At 50.5% G+C, this 21540-nt stretch overlaps 3 protein-coding genes across 24 annotated transcripts in view; 1 reads left to right on the forward strand and 2 right to left on the reverse strand.

Moving 5' to 3' along the window:
- Nucleotides 1–21540, forward strand: part of LOC128124437 (uncharacterized) — a 52034-nt gene that overhangs the window by 954 nt on the left and 29540 nt on the right. For 3 of the 20 annotated variants that reach the window (XM_052760697.1, XM_052760698.1, XM_052760699.1), the window contains 7 exons: nucleotides 7575–7777; nucleotides 8652–8786; nucleotides 9301–9435; nucleotides 12484–13443; nucleotides 14319–14465; nucleotides 14950–15078; nucleotides 15215–15885. In XM_052760697.1, coding sequence (XP_052616657.1) covers nucleotides 13170–13443; nucleotides 14319–14465; nucleotides 14950–15078; nucleotides 15215–15456 — 792 coding nt within the window. In that variant the 5' untranslated portion in view covers nucleotides 7575–7777; nucleotides 8652–8786; nucleotides 9301–9435; nucleotides 12484–13169 and the 3' untranslated portion in view covers nucleotides 15457–15885. The other 17 variants (XR_008222852.1, XR_008222855.1, XR_008222853.1 and 14 more) reach the window with 16 other exon arrangements.
- LOC128124439 (uncharacterized) lies at nucleotides 1433–8785 on the reverse strand. 3 transcript variants are annotated; one of them, XM_052760708.1, is made up of 5 exons: nucleotides 7974–8785; nucleotides 7355–7623; nucleotides 6148–6294; nucleotides 3108–3239; nucleotides 1433–2860 (listed from the first exon to the last, which is right to left on the reverse strand). In XM_052760708.1, exons 1-5 carry the CDS (start codon nucleotides 8696–8698, stop codon nucleotides 2793–2795), a joined length of 1341 nt encoding a protein of 446 aa, XP_052616668.1. In that variant the 5' UTR covers nucleotides 8699–8785; the 3' UTR covers nucleotides 1433–2792. The 3 variants fall into 3 exon arrangements, 2 of the variants coding, with proteins under 2 accessions (XP_052616668.1, XP_052616669.1); XM_052760709.1 differs by lacking the exon at nucleotides 3108–3239; XR_008222859.1 differs by lacking the exons at nucleotides 7355–7623; nucleotides 7974–8785 and having other exon boundaries at nucleotides 1433–3239; nucleotides 4243–7225.
- On the reverse strand, nucleotides 16193–20416 carry LOC128124441 (kallikrein-1-like). Its single transcript, XM_052760711.1, has 6 exons — nucleotides 20310–20416; nucleotides 18022–18181; nucleotides 17512–17520; nucleotides 16950–17236; nucleotides 16708–16844; nucleotides 16193–16395 (listed from the first exon to the last, which is right to left on the reverse strand). The coding sequence occupies exons 1-6, from the start codon at nucleotides 20353–20355 to the stop codon at nucleotides 16237–16239; spliced, it is 798 nt and encodes a 265-aa protein (XP_052616671.1). The 5' UTR covers nucleotides 20356–20416; the 3' UTR covers nucleotides 16193–16236.

Consider the following 21540-nt stretch of genomic DNA (forward strand, 5'->3'; position numbering starts at 1 on the left):
CTTGATCTCTGTGGAACCTGCAAAGCCCTTCTCTGCCACAGGACCTTTGCCATGTACCATTCTCTCTGCATTTCAAGCAACTCCAATCCACACGGCTCCCTTGTTGGGGAATATTTATTTACACTGTGAAGATGTATCTTTGCCAGGGTGTCTTCTGATTGAGTTAATAAAGATCTGAGTGGCCAATAGCTAGGCAGGAAGAGGTTAGGCGGGACTTCCAGAGGACAGATGACTCTGGGAAGAAGAAGGGCAGAGTTGCCAGCCAGACATGGAGAGGAAATGGGAGGCTCAAGGTGGAAGAGAGGTAATGCCAATGTGGCAGAACACAGATTGAAAAATATGGGTTAATTTAAGTTATTAGAGCTGGTTGAGACAGGCCTAAGCTAAAGGCCAAGCTTTTATCATTAATAATAAGTCTGCATGTCATTTGGGAGCTGGCTGGCAGGACAGAGACAAACTCATTACACTCCCTCCTTCTCCAGTCACCTTTGTTCATCTGTCATCTTGGCAAAGAATCCCCAGATTACCACCACTCCAGACGATCTGCCTGTGTGTAGGGGTTATGGGCTGTATAAATGGAGAAAGCTGAGTACCAGTGTCCGTGTCCCTCTGCCTCCTGACTGCAGATGCAATGTGACTAGCTGCCTCCTCAAGCTCCTGCCTCCTTGACCCCCTACCCCCAGGCGATGGACTGTACTTTTAACTGTGAACCTTTTCCCTTAAGTTGCTTTTACCAGGGTGTTTTATCATAGCAACAGAAAGATAAATAAGACGCCTCCTTTCTCTTTCCTCATAGCATGGATTCCCTCACATCTCATCTAGTTCCTTATAGGCACAGATTTTGTATTCCTCTGCACAGGATTGGGGACTGTGTTTATTTGATCATTCTTACAGATCTAGTGTAAGGCATATAGCTGTAGCTCATCTTTAAAAATGGACACATTTGCTGGGGATGCGGCTCAGTTGTTAGAGGGCCTGCCTAGCTTGTAGGAAGTGTTGGCTTCAATCCCTAACATTATGTAAACTAGGCATGGTTGTGGCCAACTGTAATGCCAACAAGAGATTCAGAATTTAGGTTCCATCTTGTCTACATAGTGAGTTCCAAACCAGCCTGGAATACATGAGAAAGTGTCTAAATTTTTTTTGAAATTAAAATGTATTTATTTTGGATTTATATGTGTGAATGTTATGCTTGCATGTATGCCTGTGTGCCACGGGTGTGCCTGGTTCCCTCAGAGGTCAGAAGAGTGTTGAAACTGGAGTTAAGGGTGGTTGTGAGCTGCCACGTGAGTTTTGGGAATCAAGCCCTGGTCCTCTGCAAAAGCAAGTGCTCTTAACAGCTGAGCCATCTGTCCAGCCCCTTGCGGTTTTTTGATAACACAATTGTGCAGTTCTTTTTTTTTGTTTTCAAATTTATTTTTATTTGTGTGTGTGTGTGTGTGTGTGTGTGTGTGTGTGTGTGTGTGTGTGTGTGTGTGTGTGTGTTGGGGGTTATTTGTGTATGCGTGGGTGCAGTACCTGCAGAGGCCAAAAGAGGGCAACAGATCCCCTAGAGCTGGAGTTACAGGTAGCATGAGCCACCCAACAAGGATGCTGGTAATTGAACTCAGTCTTCTGGGAAAGCAAGCAAACACTCTTTACTAAGCCATCTCTCCAGCCCTTTGATTGTGCAGTTCTTGGATGTGAACTTTGTAGATAATATTATCATGTGGTGATGTCAAAAAGTTGGACCTGTGTAGTAGATCATTGCCTCTACTCTGTAGACAAGAAAACTGAGTCCCAAGTCAACCTTGCTGTGAGTCATAGAGCTAGTAAGTGAGAGTCTGTAGACCTGTGAGAATAAGAAAAAGGGGGAGCCTCATTCCCCTCTGCAGGAGGTAGGTGGTGGGGGACCTGGGAAGTGATGGGCTTTTTACTTCCGTATCAACCCTTTCCTATTTAGCAGCTGTCTACTGGCCCCACACCTCCCTCCTAGAGCCCTCCATTGAGCAGGATTGTGTTTGAGGGCCTTTGGGAAGAAGAGTAGGGCTAGGGGAGAAGCTGCAGGAAAGGATGGGAGGTGAGTTGAGGACCTGAGCAGGATTTTCTCAGAAAAGGGGAGTTATTGATTATACAACTAAAGGTTGGAGCTGCGGAACAGTGAGGCACACCTTTAATCCTAGCACTCAGGTGGCAGAGGCAGGCCCATCTTTATGAGTTCCAGGCCAGCCTGGTCAACATAGTGAGTCCCTGTCTCAAAAACAAAAACCACAATAGAAATCAAAAGAACTAAAGGTTGAAGTTAAGACATGGGGTAAGTCAATAAACATTAAGCACCATGTGCCACACACCTATAATCCCAGTACTCGGGGAGGCAGAGGCAGGCAGATCTTTGAATTTGAGGCCAGCCTGATCTACAGAGTGTGTTTCAGGACAGCCAGGGATACACAGAGAAACCCTGTCTCAAAAAACAAACAAAAAAGCACTGTGTATATGCGAAGGATCCTCACCCTAGTCTTTTTGCTGACCTTTGATGTTTTACCCCTGAGTCCCTTTTCTGTCCCTCTACTTAAGAGTAGCCCCGAAATGGACAAGGTGTATGTTGCGGGGGAGGGTATGGCAGTTCCACAATGTGCTTTCAAAATACAAAGCCAAGTGATGAAATATTCTGAGCAGAAGATATTTTTCTTTAAAATGTAAGTTATTACTCTGGGTTGAGGGGAGTCAGAAGTTACATAACTCATGGAGAGTGAGCTCGTCAGGCAGTTGACAGCCGTGAGAGTAGAACATGGGTATCAGTTCATTGTCATGGCCTAGGACCACCTGGCCTGGACTGGCAGGATGGACCAGAAGTTCATGTAGTTCAGATAGGAGAAGAGACCTGAGAAAGAGGGCAGAGAAGACATAGAGGTTAGTAGGCTAGCCCTTACTGTGTGCCCCATCCCTAAATCCAGAATCAACTCCACTCTCATGTTGTCCCCAACCCACCCCAAGCCTACAAGAATCCCTAACCCTGACTCCCAAGCCCAGTCCCACTGTCCCCGGCCCTGTGTGCAACCCGACCCCCATTCCTAACAATCCCCACAGCATCATCTGCACCACTGAGGCCACACCCGAGCCAGCCAGACCAATCATGAAGAAGAAGAAGACACTGATCCAGGCCAGGTAGAAGCTGCTCCCCATCGTGTAGGTCATGCCTTCCTGTAAGAACTCTCTGGCTTGCATCAGGTAGAACAGGACCCCCAGAATGATGCTGATCCCTGTGTAGCACAGACCAGGACCAGCTGTGAGCCCCCCACAGGCTTAGTCACATGGCTGTGGCTTTCCCACTATCGTGCTGGTTTCTTCAATCTCCCTACACAGCTGAAGATGACCTTGAACTCTTCCTGTCTTAGACACGCGTCACCATGCTCAGTGTGTGCAGTTTGGGGATGGAACCCTAGCCAAGTGCTCTGCCAACTGAGCTACATCCCCAGCCCTCTTTTTTCTCTTCCCGTGCTTCCTCCCCTTTGTTTCTCTCTCCATTTTCTGCCCACTTCCCTTCTTCACTTCTTACCTTCCTTTTGGTTGTTGACATTTTGAAACGAGAGCTTTCTTTATAGCCCAGGCTAGCTCTGGACTCATGTAGTTCAGGCTGATGAACTAGCTGATAACTTGCTCTAGTCTCCAAGTTGTAAAACTGCAAGCATGTGCCACCACATTGTCTCCAGTGTCATTGATACCCAGACCCTGACCTCCCCCCATGGCCTCCTGACAGTACCCTGATGTGAGACATTGGGAGGTTTTGGAACTGGCAGGCCAGGCCTCTTACCCTGCTTCTGCTCCTTTCTTTGGAGCAGCCTCTAATGTGCCTGAGCCTCAATAGCCTCATCTGTACAGTGGGTATAACCACCAACCGATCTGTGAGGGCCATCATGAGGGTATGTGGTGATTGTTATGTATCCTAACCCATGGTAAACCTCAAAGACTAGGATAATTCTCATTATTATTGGCTCCTTAATGTTGGGATTCTGGAGCCGCAGAGAGAGTTCAAACATTTTGGGCAATTTGAATCGACAAGAATGAAGATACTTTGTAAAAAGGGAGAAAAATAAGAAACCCAGATTTAACAGAACTGGGGCTTTTTTTTTTTTTAAGTTATGAAAATAATATAAGAAGTGCTTTGTGTTCAGTTGGAACAGGATAGGATTATCTGACTGAAAGTGCCTCATTTTAAACTGAGGTGTTCTCTACCTACTGTGACTTATGTTGAAATAAACTTACTTCATTTTTTAATTATATGTATGTGTGTGTTGTAGGGGGGTTGGGGTTCACAACTGGATGCAGTGCCCACAGAGGCCAGAAGAGGGCACCAGCTGCCCCTAGAGCTGGCATTCCAGGCGGTTGTGAGCTGCACGTGGGTTCTGGGAACAGTACTCTGGTCTTCTGCAAGAGTACTGTGTGCTCTTAACCACCAGCTGCCTTTCCAGTCTCGACAACTGTAGTTAGAGGTGTGGTGCCTTCATCCCAGCAAGCGAGAGGCTGAAGCAGAAGGTGGCTGGGATTCCTCAGCAGTCCCGGCCAGAAACAGACGCTGATGATCCAGCTACAGACAGAGCAGACGCCAGCTAGCGACCAGCAGACAGGAGCTGCCTGCTCTCTGTTCTCAGCAGTGCTGTTCCCCTCCAGAAATGTTTCGTACCACAGCTGGAAGCTGTGCTCAGTTACTGCCAAGGACAGGCGGACTATGCCAGTCAACGCCAAACTAAAATGCCATCAACCTTTTGCAATCTCACACGTGTGTGGACACAGACGTTCTAATCAGCATGTCAGTTTTGAATCACCTGGAGGATGACCGTAGTAAGGGCTAACAAACCAGCATCCAGTGCTGACCCCTCTAAATCTCACTTATCATCCTCACACCTCAGCGTCCTGAATGCTGGCATTTTAGACCCGTGCCACTCTTCATGACTTCTCAAAGGAGACCACCTAGAGTTCCTCATTTACATATGCCTGGAGTCTTAGATGTGTCACTAACCTGTGTGCCTTGATGGGTCCTGGAAGTTTGTCTGGAGGTTTTACCAGGGGATTTTCAGTTATTTATATGACCTTAACCAAAGCATATCCCTTCTCTACTGGGTAAGGAGGGACTTACAATGGAGGGTGGGGGAGGAAAGGGACACTTGCCTAGCTAGTCAGATCAGATGAACCAACTTGGGGACTCAAAGACAACAGAGTTAACATTTTCTAATTGAACACTCCCCACATCATCACATGACAGAAAAATTTTATCTGTAGTAGGATGAGATGTAGCTCAGTTGGTAGAGTGCTTGCCTAGCATGCATGAAGCCCTGGGTTCCATCTCCAGTACCACAGAAACTTTGTGTGCCAGCACACACCTGTTATCCCAGGACCACGGAGGTGGGAACAGGAGGATCAGAAGTTCACAGACATTCTGGACATACTTGGCTGCATTTCTATGTAGATCAAGGTCAGCCTCAGCTACTTGAGACCCAGTTAAAAAAAGAAAAATGGAAATGTATCCTCACTCAAGAGATGAGAAAAGTATGACTTGGAGAGATGAAGTAGCTTGAAGGAAATGCTCTTGGGAAGGTAGGACAGAACCACACATGGAGCTATGTGTAAAGGTTGGAGTCCAGGCTGTGCTGGGGATGTATTAGGTGGAAGATGTCCTGGGGTGGGGTTGAAGAAGACGATGGAGTTGGGAATCGCTTGGGATGAGTTTCCGAGGGAAGTTCATAGCTGCTAAGTTGGAGTGCGGAATGAGAAGGAGGTGAAGCCAGGGCCTGGGAGTGAGGCTGAACTTCTCAGAAGGGCAGGGCTGGGCTGACCTTGAGACAGCCATGGAGGGTAATGAGGCTTGAGGCCAAGTTGGGTGTTGAGATTTGTGAAGAGGCTGAGGATAGTAAGGAGTGTGGTTTGGGAAAAGATGGAGTCGGGATAGGATAGGGGTGGATGGAACAGGTGTCGGGGAGGAGGGGTTGGGATCTGCTGGCTATGAGACGGTAGTTAGAGATGAGGCTGCTTCAGGCCTGGACGCAACATGATGGCTGGGGATTTGTAAGGAGGTAGGGCTGGGCTGAAGATGAGGATGGGGAGGGCTGAGTATAGAGGGAATGTGGCTGGCCTTTATAATGGGCACCCATGGGAAGCATCATAGTAACATGCCTGTCATGAGGCTGCAGATGAAGAGAAAGAAGTCCATCGAGGGCGTGTTGGTGCTGGAGAAGAATATGGTTCTGATGAGACCCATACACACACAGAAACTCAGGATACCAGAGATGAGGAGGCAGGCCCAGGCCAGGTCCAGCAAGTCTGGGAAAAGAAGAGAATCAAGAGCACCAAGCCCATGCTGAGGAGATGGCTTAACAGTTAAGAGTGCTCCCTGCTGTCCTGGAGGACCTGAGTTCAATTCCTAGCACCCACTCTAGGTGGCTTACAACCACCTGTAACTTTAGTTTCAGGGACTATGATGCCTTTTTCTAGCTTCTGTGAGTACCTGCACTAATGTACACATACCCACACACATACCCACACAGACACATAAAGATTTTAAAACAGATGGCCATTGTAGGGCATCACTCTAATCTCAGCTCTTGAGAAGCAGAAGGCGGCAGATTTCTGTGAGTTTGAGGCTAGCCTGGTTTACATAGTAAGAACTTCAATAAATAAATATTTAAAAGAAAAGTGATTGAGAAAGTGCCTAACATTAACCTCTGGCCTCCAAATGCACACACACACACACATACACACACACACACACACACACACACACACACACACACACACACACTGACATATGCAGATACAGGCAGACGTACACACTGACACATGCAGATACAGACATACATTCAGACAGACAGACAGACAGACAGACACACACTCTACTAGAGGCCAGAGGAGGGCAGTAGATTACCCGGAACTGGAGTTACAAGTGGTTGAAAGCCACCTAGGATTGGTAAGGACCATGAAAATGAATTCTTTGCTTTGCTGCAACTGATGCTGATTCACTGAAGAGGAAAAAACTTCCCCAAGTTGCTTTTGGTCAGAGTGCTTCATCACAGTATTTGAAACCCCTACTAAGATGGGTCCTGAAAAAAGACACCTGAAGCCATCTTCTGGCTTCCACACACACTTACTGCACATTTACACATACACACACAAACCAACATTGACCTCTAAAAACTGGGTATTGGATGCATCAGATCCGGTATGTGAGATAGACTTCTTGGTCAGTGACATCAGGCTCTTGGGCATGAAGAAGTTGTGTGGGCACCAAAGAGTAGCCTAAGGAGGGAGAAACTATTCCTTGAGCTTCTCTGAGACAAAGAGGACACTTGAGTCTCAGAATGGGTAGGGACAGGGCCAACCTTACAAGCATTCTTACCATAGTCATTCATGCAGGAGACGTCAGGGCAGCCTATGAAGAAGGTGGTGTCGATGGGGATGGTCTTGGGGCCAGTGGGGTCCCCTGAGGGCACTAGAGGCACTTGGAAGTGGATCCAGGGCTGCCAGAAGGCAATGAGGTTAAGCATTAGCATGCCGACCACAGTCAGCACCAGGCTAAGGTACTGGCTGATCTTCTTGGCTTGCAGCAACAGCATCCAGCCCATGCGCAGCAGTGGCCAGTGTTTGCTCTGAGTCCTGTGACAGATCATGTGACCAGCATCAGCAGAAAGTCCATCTACCCTGCCCAGCCACCCCACAACAATCTTCAGACCCCATCTGAGAAGCCAGGCATGGTGGCACATGCCTTTAATCTCAGCACAGAAGACAGGAAGGGGGATCTGAGTTCAAGGTCAGCTTGGTCTACATAGAGAGACCCTATCCCAACAAAACAAAACACCAGACCTCATCTACCTTGCATCTGCTCAAATCCCTTATGTTTCACTCAAGTACCCCTCTAGCCCGTGCTATACCTCTAGTTTCAAATGCAGCTATACAACTCCAGGCTTGACTGTGGCCCCTCTGCACCTCTCCTCTCCTCTCCTCACCTATTGGAGCCCATTGCAGTAGAAAGGCTTGCCAGTTTGGAGAAACCGCCTACAGTGCTCTGAATGGACAGAGGGCTGTGTAAATGTCCTCTTAAACTATCCTTGGAGTCCCAGACAAAGGACTCAAAGCTCTCGATGCTGGCCTCTGGGCTGCAGGTTATGGATGGGGGGACGTCCACACTGGGCCGCTTTTGTTTTCTGTTGAGTTTGTGTGACGGGATCAAGGAGAGGGGACTGTCAGCGTCAGTTTGTGAGCTGTGGATTTCTGGCTGGCCATTGCTCAGGGTGTGAGAGTTTAGGATGTTGACTCGGTGTTTATGGGAAAGGGAAGAGCTCTCTCTGGAACTGGGACAGCGATTGTAGCCAACAGATTGTACACGTTGTGTATTGGGCTGGGAACCCTGAGAAGGGGTCTCTTGAGTGCTAAGCCTTTGAGGGAGAATGGTGGATGGGGAAGAAGCTTGGGTGCTGAGCCTCCAAGGAAGGAAGGTGGATGCTGGTGGTTCCTGGATCCTCACCCTTCGGTGAGGTATGGATGTCGATGGCTCCTGGCTGTTGAGTCCTTGTGTGTGGATGATGGGCACAGGTGCTTGTATGTTGATCCGATGACCTTGGGTGGCATCTGGGAGGTTGGAAGTCCCTTTCAGAGAGTCTTGGGTTTCATTTTTTCTGCTATAGGGAGCTGCTGTCCCCTTGCTCTGGGGGCCAGAGGAGTGCTGGTCCATGTGGAGAAGCGAGATGGGGCTGGTTCCTGAGTGTACTCAGTTTGCGTGAGCCTCTGCTTCCAGGCACTCCCACGGCATCTGGACACCTGTAGGTCTAACTCTAAAGTTATGTGTCCCTCTGTCTGTGGCTCCTGCTGTCTGTCTCTCTGTCCCCAGACAGTTATTCAGGGGTTTTGGCTGGGCAGCAGCTGGGGGTGGGGTGGGTTCTATGACAGTTGGAGGGGTTCCAAGAGGCTGTGGTTGGCCATGGCCTCAGACTCCACCGTAGACCTTCGTGAGTGACCTGGGTGTTTGGGCTGCGTCAGAGGGACGTGGAGTCTGGATTGGGTAGGACAGGGTGATGCTGGGTTAGTGAAGGTCTGGGCTCGACCTGGCTAGGATCAGGGCCAGGCAGGACTGAGAGTCAGGGCAGCATGTGTGAGATGAATTCTAGTTTCTAGAAGATCTGAACTTACAATTCCTTCCGCCTACTCGTGTCTTTCCCTCCGTTCCCAGGCCTGCTCTGAACCAGTTTCTGTCTTTTGTTCCTTCTCTGCCTCTGGGTCTCACTTTGTTCCTTTTTCTTTCTCCTCTGGCTCTGTTTCCCTTCATCCTCTCCCGAGACCTCACAGAAGACTGAATCTGCTCCTTGCTCCTGAAGACTTCAGATCTGGGGTCAGGCAGGGAGGAAGACCCAGCCACAGCTTAGTAAGGCATCCCACACAGGGAGAGGGACTTTTGAAATCCTCTTCCCCCAGGTGGGTATGATGGTGCATGCCTGCAGTCCCAGCACTTAGAGGCAGGAGGATTGCATTGAATTTGAGCCCATCTTGGACTACTGAGTGAGAGGCTATCTCAAAATAATAACAACAAAAACAACAATAGAAAACATTCTGCTCTTTCCCCTTAACTTTCTTTTGATGAACTTCAGAGGAAAAACTACTCACAAACTTTGTTTATTATACAAACACCCACATTATTAGATTTTATTTTTATATCTGTTTGTTTTAAGGTTCGTTTATATTTTCTTTTTCTAAAAAATTCTATTTATTAATGTACGTTTGTGTTTTGCTTGCATGTATGTCTATGTGAACTGGAGTTACAGACAGTTGTGAACTGCCATGTGGGTGCTTGTAATTGAACCTGGGTCCTCTGGAAGAGCAGCCAGTGTTCTTAACTGCTGAGCCATCTCTCCAGACCCTATTTATATTTTCTTATGTGTATGTGTGAGTGCCTGTGTGTTTGTATGTGCGCCATGTGCCTGCAGTACCTGTAGAGGCCAGAAGAGGGTGTCAGATTCTCTGGATCTGCACTGATAGGCAGTTGTGAGCCTCCTGGCTGAGAGTGTTGAGAGCCGAACCATCGTCCATTGCAAGAGCAGTAAGTGCTCTTAACTGCTGAGCCAACTCTCCAGCTCCACATTTATTTACTTATTTATCACATCTATTTACTTATTTATCTGTGTGTGTGTGTGTGTGTGTGTGTACCACAGAGAGTGTTTGGAGGTCAGAGGACAACTTCTCAGAATCAATTTCTCCTTCCACCATGTGGATTGTAGGGACTGGGCTCAGGTTATTGGCCTCGGTGGGGAAAACCTCCACCTTGTTGAGTGCTACCTTGTTGGCCCTCGATTGATTGATTGATTGATTGTCCTATTGTTTAGTCCTGGCTGGCCCTAAATCTATTATGTAGCCCAAGTTGGTTTTAAATTCATAACAATCCTCCTGCATCAACTTCTCAAGTGCTGAGATCACGGACAGGTGCCACTATGTCAAGCTTGATCATATTTCAGTGATTATGTAAATATTGAGGAGCCAGGTGCTATTCTTTTGTTTGCTTGTTGTTTTGAGCCAGAGTCTCTTTACATAGACCTGGCTGGCCTGGAACTCACTATGTAGACCAGGCTGGCTTTGAACTCACAGAGATCTGCCTGCCTCTGCCTGCCGAGTATTGGGATTAAAGGTGTGCACCACTATGCCTGGCCTTAGTAGATGTTAATTTTTTTATTTTTACAAGTCAAAGGTGAATTTTGAGATGTGCCTGACTGTACGATGCATTCCAATTTTAAGGGTGTTAAAACTGCATCTTTGAGCCAGGCTTGGTAATCCTGGCACTTAGGCAGAGGCAGGAAGATCACTTTGAGTTCAAGGCCATCCTGATACGCATAGTGAGTTCTAGGTAGGCCAAAATTACGTGGTAGACCCTGTCTCGACACCAAAATCTAAGAGAAATCTGCATTCTAAAATGGCACAAAGTGTGTTATATTCCATTGTTGAGATACTTTTTTTGGCTACTGGAACCAAATTTCAAAATGCAACAATGGTGGTTTAAATCATAAACACTTGCTGGACTAGCCGGCGCACTCCTGAATACCAGGACTAAGTATGCTGAGGCAGAAGGATCTCCAGAATGTCAAAGTGAGTCTGCTCTACCTAGTGAGTTCCAGACCAATATTGAAATCGTATTTAAACACAAACAAAGAAACAACCACAAACAGAACAAAACAAAATCCAGGTCAGTAAGCTGGCTCAGCAGGTAAATGCGCTTGGTGCCAAGCCTGCGGACCTGAGTTGGTTGATGATTGGAACCCACATGGTGGAAAGAGAGAGCTGACTCCCTTAGGTTTTTTTCCTGACCTCTACACGTATTCTACGGCACTCATGTTCCCCCTTCCTAACTACACAAATAAAGAAATAAATGTGAAAAGAAACAAACACAAACAAACCCTCAGACCAAAACCACAAAGTCAAGGCTGGAGCCATAGCTCAGTAGAGTATCCATTTAGCATAAAGCCCTGGGTTCCATCCTAGCCTGACATAAACCAGGCATTGCCTGTCATCCCTGGAGATCAGAAGTATAAGATGATCCTAAGGTACATATCAAAGTTAGCCCAGCCTGAGCTTATGTGAGATCCTTTCTCAAGAAACAGCAACCAGAAAATGCCAAACACACCTCCAAAAGCCCCATTAAGAGTTCATCTTGGGAGCTGGATATGGTGGTGCACACCATTGATCCTAGAACTTAGGAGGCAGAGGCAGGTGGATCTTTGTGAGTTCCAGGTCAGACAGGTCTACAGAGTAAATTCAGGCCAGTCAGACCTACATAGGGAAGCTCAGTCTCAAAAAAATTAAAAAATCAAGAGTTCAGCCTGGGTTCTGTTATAGAAAAGGAGGAATACATATCCTTTGCTACCTACTTACTGTGTGCCTGCTGCATGTTTCAGACATATCCCCTCCTGTTGGATATCTAGATTATTTCAACTCTCATAGCATTTATCACATTTGATCTGGGTGTGTGATCCACTCCAAGAAGGTCAGGCCAGCCTGAATCCAGACCAGCTGAGGAGTGATCAGTTGGCCACCAAGCTCTTCTCCGAGTCCTAGACTCCTTAGACTCTGCCTAAGTTCTTCTGAAAACTACATTGTTCTCTTCTATAAAGGATGAGAAAGGAGTTACCATTTCTGGTCCCATTAATGCACACATCTGTTCATGCACACATTCATCCATTCATGAGCTCATTCATGCGCTCATTCATTTATGTATCCACTCATGCATTTGTTTCCATTAATTCATGTGTCCACTTACGCATTCGCTCATGTGTGCGTTCATGGATGCATACATCCATTCATACATTCATTTATTTACTCCTTTTATTTAACAAGCACCACAGCCTCTCTGCTAAGTGATGGGAGTACACCCGAGAACAAAATAGATATGTTTCCCACACTCATGAAACACTGTTTCAGAGGATTGGTGAGGGGAAAAACAATTAGCAAGTAATTCATTGTAAATCTGTGATTTGCCAGTGAAGGAGATGTACCTCACACCATGGAAACATCTAACAGATTGACTGAGCAGGAACAGAGAGTTCTGGGGACTGAGTATGGGCTGAGCTCAGGGAAGGAGATGGAAAGAAGAGAAATTGAAGGGTAGGTGGTTGTGGAAGGCCAGGAAAAAGTGAGCAATGAAGGCTGGGGCAGTGGCTCACTCAGGAGAGCGCAGGCAGGGCTTGTCAGAGCCCCAGGTTCCATCCCCAGCACCACATAAACCCAAAATGTTGGTGCACACCTGCTATCCTAGTACTTGGGTGGTAGAGGAAGAAGGATCAGGAGTTCAGGGTGGTCCTTGGCTCTCTAGTGAGTTAGAAGCCAGCTTGGGCAACACGAAACCTTGTCTCAAAACAAAAGCAAAACCCAAATCCAAACCCATGAAATTGTCCCAAGGAGAGGCATACTGCATTGAGGCCCCTGGGTCAGGCAGGTCTTAGAGGTAGGAGAAGCCCCGTGGAGACACACAAGGAACAGGGGAGCGGACTTGAGATGGGACTTGGTGAATGTGTGGTGGTCCGGCATTGAGTTGGGGTAAGCAGTGGGGCAGTAATGCATCCAAAAAGGCCAGTGTGAATGGAAGGAGTTGAAGTGGTGTTGGAGGTGAACTGGGAACAGCTTCCACAGGAGGTGGTGGGAGGTGGGAGGCAGAAGTGAAAGTGAGGATGAGGCTAGAGGTTGGTATGCAGCGAGGTAGTGGAGGAAGATCCAGGTCCCCAGAACTTTCTCCCTCCCCAGGTGACCTGTTCTGTTCCTGGGAGGAGGACCGAAAGGTGGTCCTGCGTGGCTGGTCCCTCGTCTTCATCTCCCTGGCAACCTTGTTGGTGTTCAGCGTGGTGGATGGGCAGATGGCCTATGTGCACGGTCCTTACACTGGCTTCATCGGCCTCTGGATTGACTGCAGGAGGCACAAGTGTGCCAACACAGGCCAAGTCACTGGTCAGTTGCATAGGCTGTGGGTCTTACTAATGGGTGCTAGAGGTGGCTGTGGGTCAGGAGTCTCTGGGGGAGTAGCTTAGGGCTCATGTGGGAGCATTATTGTTGGAGGGTAACTCTGTGAGTGGCAGTAGAGTTGTTTTAGAATTTCCAGGAAGTGATTTTGGTGATGTGAGTGGAGGTAGTGATTTTTCATTTCATTTTTTGGGGGTGCTGAAGCTAGAACCCAGGGCCTTGCACACACTCCACAGGGGTTCTACTACTGAGCCATGCCCCCCGCTGTTCACTGAGAGATTCCAGACAGGTGCTGAGCTACTTCCCATCATCTGCCTTGTTTGAGACAGGGTCTCATGTAGCCCTGGCTAGCCTCCAACTCAATGTGTAGCTGTGGATAACCTTGAATTTCGGATCCTCCTCCCAAGTGCTGGAATTACAGGTAAGTGCCACCAACACCCAGTTTACCACAGTGCTGGGGATGGAATGCAGGGCTTCGAACATGCTAGGCAAGCATTCTACCAATGAAGCAACATCCTCAGGACCCCTAGACTTCTTTTACTTCGTGTTTTGAGACAGATAAGGTCTAGGTCTCACAAAATTGCGCAGGCAGGTGTTGAAACGGCACTCCTCCCCAGCCACTGGAATACTTAGGATGACAATGTGCGCCACCAGACCCTGTACTGGGGGTAATTTTACAGATTCATTGGGCTCCTTATGGTGTGAGAGGGAATGATGAGAGAGAGAGAGAGAGAGAGAGAGAGAGAGAGAGAGAGAGAGAGAGAGAATGCATACGTGTTGTTCGTGTGTGTGTGTGTGTGTGTGTGTGTGCACACACGCTCGTGCACTGGGGTAACTGTAGTCTCTCCATCTCTCCTCCCCAGTTTACATTCACATGAGCAAGGGCTTCATGTTTCTGGCCCTGGCACTGTGCCTCATTCTCCTGCCCACCATGTTCCTCTCCTTCCGGCCAGTCTGCCGCCGCTTGAACAAGATTGACTACATCTTCAGTTTCCTCAGCATTGGCGTCGGTAAGTGTCGGTGAGGACAGGGATGCTTGGGGAGCCCCCACCCTACCTCAGAGCCTCCTTCTTCCCAGAGGTGTGCCTAGACTTCCAATTCTGTTGCTCTGGGGGACAGGGGTATCTCTGTGTCTGTCTTGGGCTTTCTCTGTAGCTCAGGCTGGCCTTAATCCCACTCTGTAGTCCATGATGGCCTTGAATATATACATATATATCTTGCCTCAGCATCCTGGATAGCTAGGATTAAGGGCTTATGCACACCAGTCATGGCTGATGGCTTTGTTTCCCATTTTCCCTTTCCCCATCTCCGAGTATGTTTCAATTTGTCGTGTGTGTGTGTGTGTGTGTGTGTGTGTGTGTGTGTGTGTGTGTGTGTACACATGTGTGTCTACTTAGTGTGGCAGGTCAGGGAGGTTGTCTTTGTGTCTCTCCTCTTCCTGGGAGGGGTCCCCTGTCTAGCTTCCTGCCCTTCTCTGGCCCCATCCCAATGCAGGGCTCCTGATTCTCCTCAGCCTGATGCTCTTTGTCATCAACTGCAATAGGCTGCGTCTGAGGCCACAGGTGTCCTACCTGCTGGTCTTCTACCTGTGCTGGTGTGCCAGTGTCTTGATGCTGTGGGCCGGTGAGAGGCCTTGGATGGAAGGGTGGGGCTTGGGCAGGGCAAGGGCGGAGCCCAGGAAAGGGGGCCAGCCTCCAGGGCCAGGGTGGGGCCCGGTGTGGGGCTCAGAGTCGAGTATCCACCGGGTCCCTCCTCATAGGAACTCTATCCTTCCTCAACCAAGTGCGGAGGGGGAGCTACAGTACGCCTATCATGGAGCGGAGGGTCAGCTACTTCCGTTGGGCCTTGAGACACCAATCCCAGCAGCAGTCCAATTTGGACCAGAGCTTGGAGTCCATCCAGAACCAGTCTGCTGCAACTTCTCAGGACACTGGGAAGTCCCGGCAGCCAGATGCCTCCACCTCTGTCCCTGTGACTCCGTCACCATCAGACCTCCCTTGAGGTTCCATGCTTCCCATGAGAGCAGGCAGCACCCTCGGGAGGCAGGCGGCAAGCCCCGCTCCCCTGCGCAAGGACCCACCCCTTGAGGGCTGAGTCTTGGCAAGGAAACCACTCTGGAAGTCCTCCAATACTTCTGGCTGTGGCTATGTCCCTCTGAGCAGGCACTGGTCCATGGTCCCAAGCAGCCAGAGCGGGGTGGGATGATCGCCCCACAGGCCACGCCCCTAAGCTGCTCTCCAACCTTTGGTCCAGCCCCACCCAAGGAATCCCCTCCAGGGGCCCCAGGCGGACACTCTGCAGCCCAGCCTTGGGGACAGTCCCCACCCCTCTGTGGACAGACCCCTCCCAGAAAGTCAAGGCTTGATATAACATCCCGCCTTCTTCCTGGCTTCCCCGACTCAATAAAACCAGGTCGGCAGTCCAAAATTCTCAGTGCCAGACTGCTTGTTATCTCTCCAGCTAGGGTCAAGCTTAGCTGGAGCCGACTTTCCTGACATCTCTAACTTTACATTTGAGATCTGAGCCTTTTCCTTGCCAGAGTGGACTCAGGTGGCATCTCTGACTTGGTCTGAGTCTTTTTTCTGCACTTGTCTCAGCCCCATCCCTTTGGCCACCTGTACACGTACACTTGTCCCTTGCCACAAACTTGAGATCCACCAGGGAAGTCCTGACCTCAGCTGGTTGGGCCTTGACTTAAGCCCGACTCCAGAAGGCCAGAGAATGTCAGAACTCGAGCTCGTTTGCTGCATGGTGGGTTTATTAGGAGCAGGGGACAGAGTGTCACTTAGCGTTTTTCTTCATAACTTCTTTCATCCAGGGAATGAAATTAATAAGTTTGGTGTAGATGCCCGGCCTGTCGGGTTTGCCACATGGGGCAGGGCCCCATGATGTGACGCCCTGGAGTACACCATCACATATCAGCGGGCCCCCTGAGTCACCCTGAAAGCAGGAGAGTGGTAGGCGTGAGGAAGGGCCTGGCAAATGGGTTCTGCTTGACAACCTGAGACTGACTCCAGCTCTTGGGGGGTCCTGCTCTTGCAGGGACATGAGGTTAGAGTGGGGGCAGGCAGGAAGTTGCTGAAGCCAAGTCAAAGTGAAGTAGTGCCAGCTACAGGATTCTCCCCTCCCAGAGCTCATCACTTCCGTAGGGAAGGGTGAGAAGGCCTGCCTGGCTGGGCGTTGGAGTGGGAATCAAGAATCTGGGTTCCCTCTTTCAGCCCTTCACCACACTTCAGGGAGGAGCCCACTCACCACACAAGTGTCTTTTCCTCCTTCCAAGTCTCCTGCACACAGCATGGAGTCTGTCACCACATGGATGTGGGCTTTGGCACACTCCTCATTAGGGAGGAGCTCGAGGTGCACACATTGGAGATCATCTGGGTATTCGACTGTGGGTCGGGGGCAAGAGGGTGGTGAGTGGAGCCTAGCCCTGTTCTCTTCTCCTTCAGACCCAGGTGTCCCTCTTCAGGCTGTGTGGTTTGGCCCAGACTTACACTTGATGGGTTCAATGCTGCCCCAGCCTGAGGCAAGGCAGGTGCTCCCCAGAGTGGGTTCCTCGGAGGGCAGGCTGAGGACCTTCACAGAATCGGTGATTTCAGCGGGCTGGGCAAGGCGTAGCAGCATCAGGTCATTGCTGAAGTCCTCCTTCTGGTTTTGGGTGGCGTTCTCCAGGAGGTCCATGTTGAAGTCAGGGTGAGGGACGCTTTCACTGACAAACCGGTGTTGAGCTGAGGCTTCATCCTCAAAGAGGTTGTTGCGGCCCAGCCAAACCTGGTACTCACTGGGGGCAGGGAGAGGGATGGAGGAATGAGAGGAGAGAAGCAGGGAGACTGGGCAGAGTGCCGGGGAGGGAGGGAAAGGGAGAGGGAAGGAGGGAGGGAGGAAGGAGAAACAGACAGACAGAACACAGGGGAAGAGGGGGCAGGGAGAAGGGAGGGGTTAGAGCTGCTCAGCTGCAGCTGCTGACTGGGCTGAGCTTCCCCAGCAGGCAGGCCTGGCCCACAGCCCAAGGCCCGAGTTCTCTCTCCCCCCTAGCACCCTGCCCCCCCTCTGTACTCAGTTGCCCTTATCCAGCTCCAGCTCAGACCAGCCCTTCTCTGTGTGTCCTCAGAGTGGACAGAAGGCCCTAAGGGCCGAGCTGGTCTGGGGAGAGTGAGGACTTCTATCACGTCTGTATTCGGGGACATCCCTTCTTATCCTCAGGGAGCCCCTTAGGCCTGTTTCCGAGTATGGTCAGTAGTGATGGAGAAGGACAAGTGAGACCCAGACCCAGAGAGGGCTAGGCAGAGCCCCAGAGGGGGAGACATATAGCAACAGATGGCCCCAGAGACATTCAGCTGTGAATACAGACAAGAGACACACGGACAATAAGACAGAAAAGAAAGAATCAGGAATCAAACACAAGCCTGGAGGGAGCATAGAGAGACCCAGGAGGTCATGGATAGAGGGGTCTAGCTCTGCTCTGCCTTTTTCCTTTCAACCTTCAGCCGATCCCATCCTCCCATCCTTCAGTACCCCAGCTTGGCCTGGCTGCCACCCTGCTTCCTTGTCCCCAGCCCTGCTCACTCATTGTAGCAGTGGGCAGCCGTGAGCACCCACTCGGGGTCCACCAGAATGCCCCCGCATTGGAAACTGGTGTAGTGGTACACAGCTGCCTGCCAGGGCTGGGAATTCTTCTCACAGTTAAATCCTCCGATGATCCGAGATTGGATGGGAGGTACAGCACCTGCAACACAGCCGTGGGGGTGGGGTTGGCTCAGAGAGGGAGGTGTGCTGTTGGGGGGGGGGCACAATTGACCGGGGTTGGGATCACCGGCCAGGTGATCTGGGGGAAGGGACCCATAGGTGGCTGGCCCTGGATAGGGAGATCTCTGCTATGGGGATAGAAATAGCCTAGTGCCTGGCATATGGAGCAAGCAAGAATCAGGTATGGCGTCAGGTCACTTAGAACTTTGGGCTAAGGGCTGGCAGGGCGATGTTCAGAGAGAGAGAGAGAGAGAGAGAGAGAGAGAGAGAGAGAGAGAGAGAGAGGTAGAGGGAGAGAGGGAGAAGAAGGAGGAGGAGGAGGAGGAGAGAGAGAGAGAGAGAGAGAGAGAGAGAGAGAGAGAGAGAGGATTCTAGAGTCCAGTGGTTCTTAGTCCAATGAGAGTGGAATCAGAGGTCAAGAAGATTTGGCATTTACAGTCTCCAGGGCTTGAGGAATCAGGGCCTATGAGAGCGGAGGCTTCCAGGAAAGGGAGCCCAAGATGATCTGGGGGTTCCTGGATTGGACAGGAAGTGGCCAGCTGGGCTGGGGGAGAATGAGGGGTTTCCAGGTCGAAGGGTAGGGTTAAGGCTAGGGGTGGGCATCTGTTAGGGTTGTGGTGGGGATGGTATCTGAGAGGGGTGGGGCTCCCTGAGAACAGAGTTTGAGATGGGTCAAAGGGAGAGAAAGAAATGCTGGGGCAGTGTGGGGGAGGGCCCTGCTTCTCATGGAGGTGGGGGCCAATGGTCTGGGGGCACTGGAGAGGTTCAGAGGCAGCCTTGGGACAGGAGTGGAGAAGGATTTAAAACAGGTCAGACCAGGATGGACGGGAGGACCCACTTGCTCTGGGGTACTAGGTTCAGGTGTTGGGGTCTTTGGGAAGTCCTGGGCAGAGTGGAAACTGGAGCTGTGCAGTGGGACTCAGTCGGGAGGGGACAGGAGCTGGTGAGGAGCAAGAAGTCAACCAGGAGCCTGTGGTTGAGGGTGGGGGGCATGCGTGGGAGGGAAGATCGGGCCAGAACATGGTATTTAGGAACAGAGGAAAGGGAGCCCAGGCGTGGCGGGTGACTCTTATCTGTCATCTCAGCACACAGAAGGCTGAGGCAGAGGACTGCCATGGGCTTGAGGCAAGCCTGGGCTACATAATGAGACCCGGTTTCACAACTTATTCCCAAGAGTTGGGGAAATGGCTTGGTTGCTACAGTATTGGCCATACAAGCATTAGGTCCTGAGTTCTGAAACCTCAGAGCTGGGGAGGTGGAAACAGCAGGATCCCCCAGGCTTGTTGGCCACAGAGCTGGGGAGGTGGAAACAGCAGGATCCCCCAGGCTTGCTGGCCACAGAGCTGGGGAGGTGGAAACAGCAGGATCCCCCAGGCTTGCTGGCCACAGAGCTGGGGAGGTGGAAACAGCAGGATCCCCCAGGCTTGCTGGCCACAGAGCTGGGGAGGTGGAAACAGCAGGATCCCCCAGGCTTGCTGGCCAGCCAACCTAGCTAAGAGGGGAGCACTTCATTCAGTTAGAGACCCCGCCTCAAAAATAAGATGGAGGAAGACACTCGACGTCCATCTCTGGCTTTCACCACCGACTCCTCCTCCCAAAACAGATCAAACAAACCAACCCAGTGAGAAGGGACATGTTCAGGTCCCCCACACCAGCTAGGTGTCACAAGCTAAGACTGTTGGTGACAACTGAGGGACTTGAGAGGATGGGAGACCAGCTGTCAGCACTGGAGGACACAGCTGGAGGCTGGCAGCTGCTGGGCAGCCCAAGTTAGCCCCAACTCAGGAGTTGGACTATCGGGCTCTAGAAAAACAGCAAACTGGAGGGGCAACCAAGGTCCCAAGGTCTGCAAGGGGCTAAGTTCCTTTGGAAAGACCCAGAGATATGATCAGGTGGCTAGGGAAGAAGAGAAAGTTCTGGAAAGTGGGAAGGAACAGGGCCTGATATGGGAATGAGGACTGTGAGTGTGCAGGGGTCGGGGGGGGGGGGGGGGGGGAGGTGCAGGTGTGCTGGGGTGAGGGGAAAGGGGAAAGGGATTTCCAGGGCTAAAGGCAGCAGGAGAGTCAGGGCTCTGGCCCCTCCCGCTCCCCTCCCGCTGTCTCTCTCACCAGTCCCTCCCAGGGACAGGGCAAGGAACAGGATCAGGAACCACATGGTACCAGCCGTCCAGGAGCAGCAGATGGTGAGCTTGGAGCTGAGGAACCTCCTCAGGGAGCCTTTAAAAACCCTTATTCTCCCCCCCGCCAGCCCCGGCCCTGCCCTGTTGGCACCCAGATGCTGGCCAAGGCCCTGCCCTTGCTGACGGAGGTGGACTCCCCACTCTCACCCCCACAGCTGTGGGAGGGAGGGACCTGTTGTACCTGCTGTCCTGCAGGCTCTAGGTCACCCTGGATACCTTCCCAGGGCTGAGATGGGGGGGGGGGGGGACAGGGCCTGCTGCTCCTGGAGCTGTGCGTGATCTGGGGGCCATAGCCAGAACAGCAAGGTCAGGTGGTGGGGATGAAGGGGTGCAATAGGAGGGTGGGGGAGCAAGTGACCACCATCACACAGCTCTAAGGAAGGTCCTGTACCTCAAGACCCAGCATGCCCTCAGAAACCAGCAGTAAAACAAATTCCTGGTACCAGTGGTAGCCAGGAGGGCTACAAGCTCCTTGCAAACACAAATCTTGATTTTGAGAATGTTAGGATTCTTACCTTCTTAGACTTGGAATCTAGATCACTGATTTTATTGTTCTTGTTAGAAGTTTGGGAGTAGGCATGGTGGTGTACACTTTTAATCCTAGTACTTGGGAGGCAGAGGCAGGTGGACCCCTGTGAATTCAAGGCCAGCTGGTCTATATAGTGAGTTCCAGGGCAGCCAGGGCTATATACAGAGCTGTTTCAAAAACAAATCAATAAAATAAAATAAAATAAAAATAATAGAAATTAGACTCCACATTCTCTCATCAAGAATATGAGAATTCAGGTTATCCCAGGGGAGTGTCACCCACCCCAACTGTGTTGGGGTCTCAATGACCTTTCTATTCCTTAGATAAGGGTACTCAAAGTCATGTCCTCAAAGTCCCAAAGATTTGAACTAACTACCTTCCCCAGTCAAAATTATCATCACAGAGTCTGGGAAATGGAGGCAGGAGGAGGATCAGGAGTTTAAGGTCAGCTCAGCTACATAGATAGTTCTAGGTCAGTCTGAGCTATATGAGACCCTGACTTCCAAAAGAAGTGTGTGTGGGAGTTGGTCGGAACTGGGAACGTAGGCCAGTTGGTGGGGTGATTGCCTAGCATGCATGAGGCCCTGGGTTTGAGCCACAGTGCTGTGTAAACCGCCCCCCTCCGTCTGGT

This window comes from Peromyscus californicus, unplaced genomic scaffold (genome assembly GCF_007827085.1).
Source record: "Peromyscus californicus insignis strain IS unplaced genomic scaffold, ASM782708v3 Scaffold_4__1_contigs__length_199733344, whole genome shotgun sequence".
Classification (NCBI taxonomy): domain Eukaryota; kingdom Metazoa; phylum Chordata; class Mammalia; order Rodentia; family Cricetidae; genus Peromyscus; species Peromyscus californicus.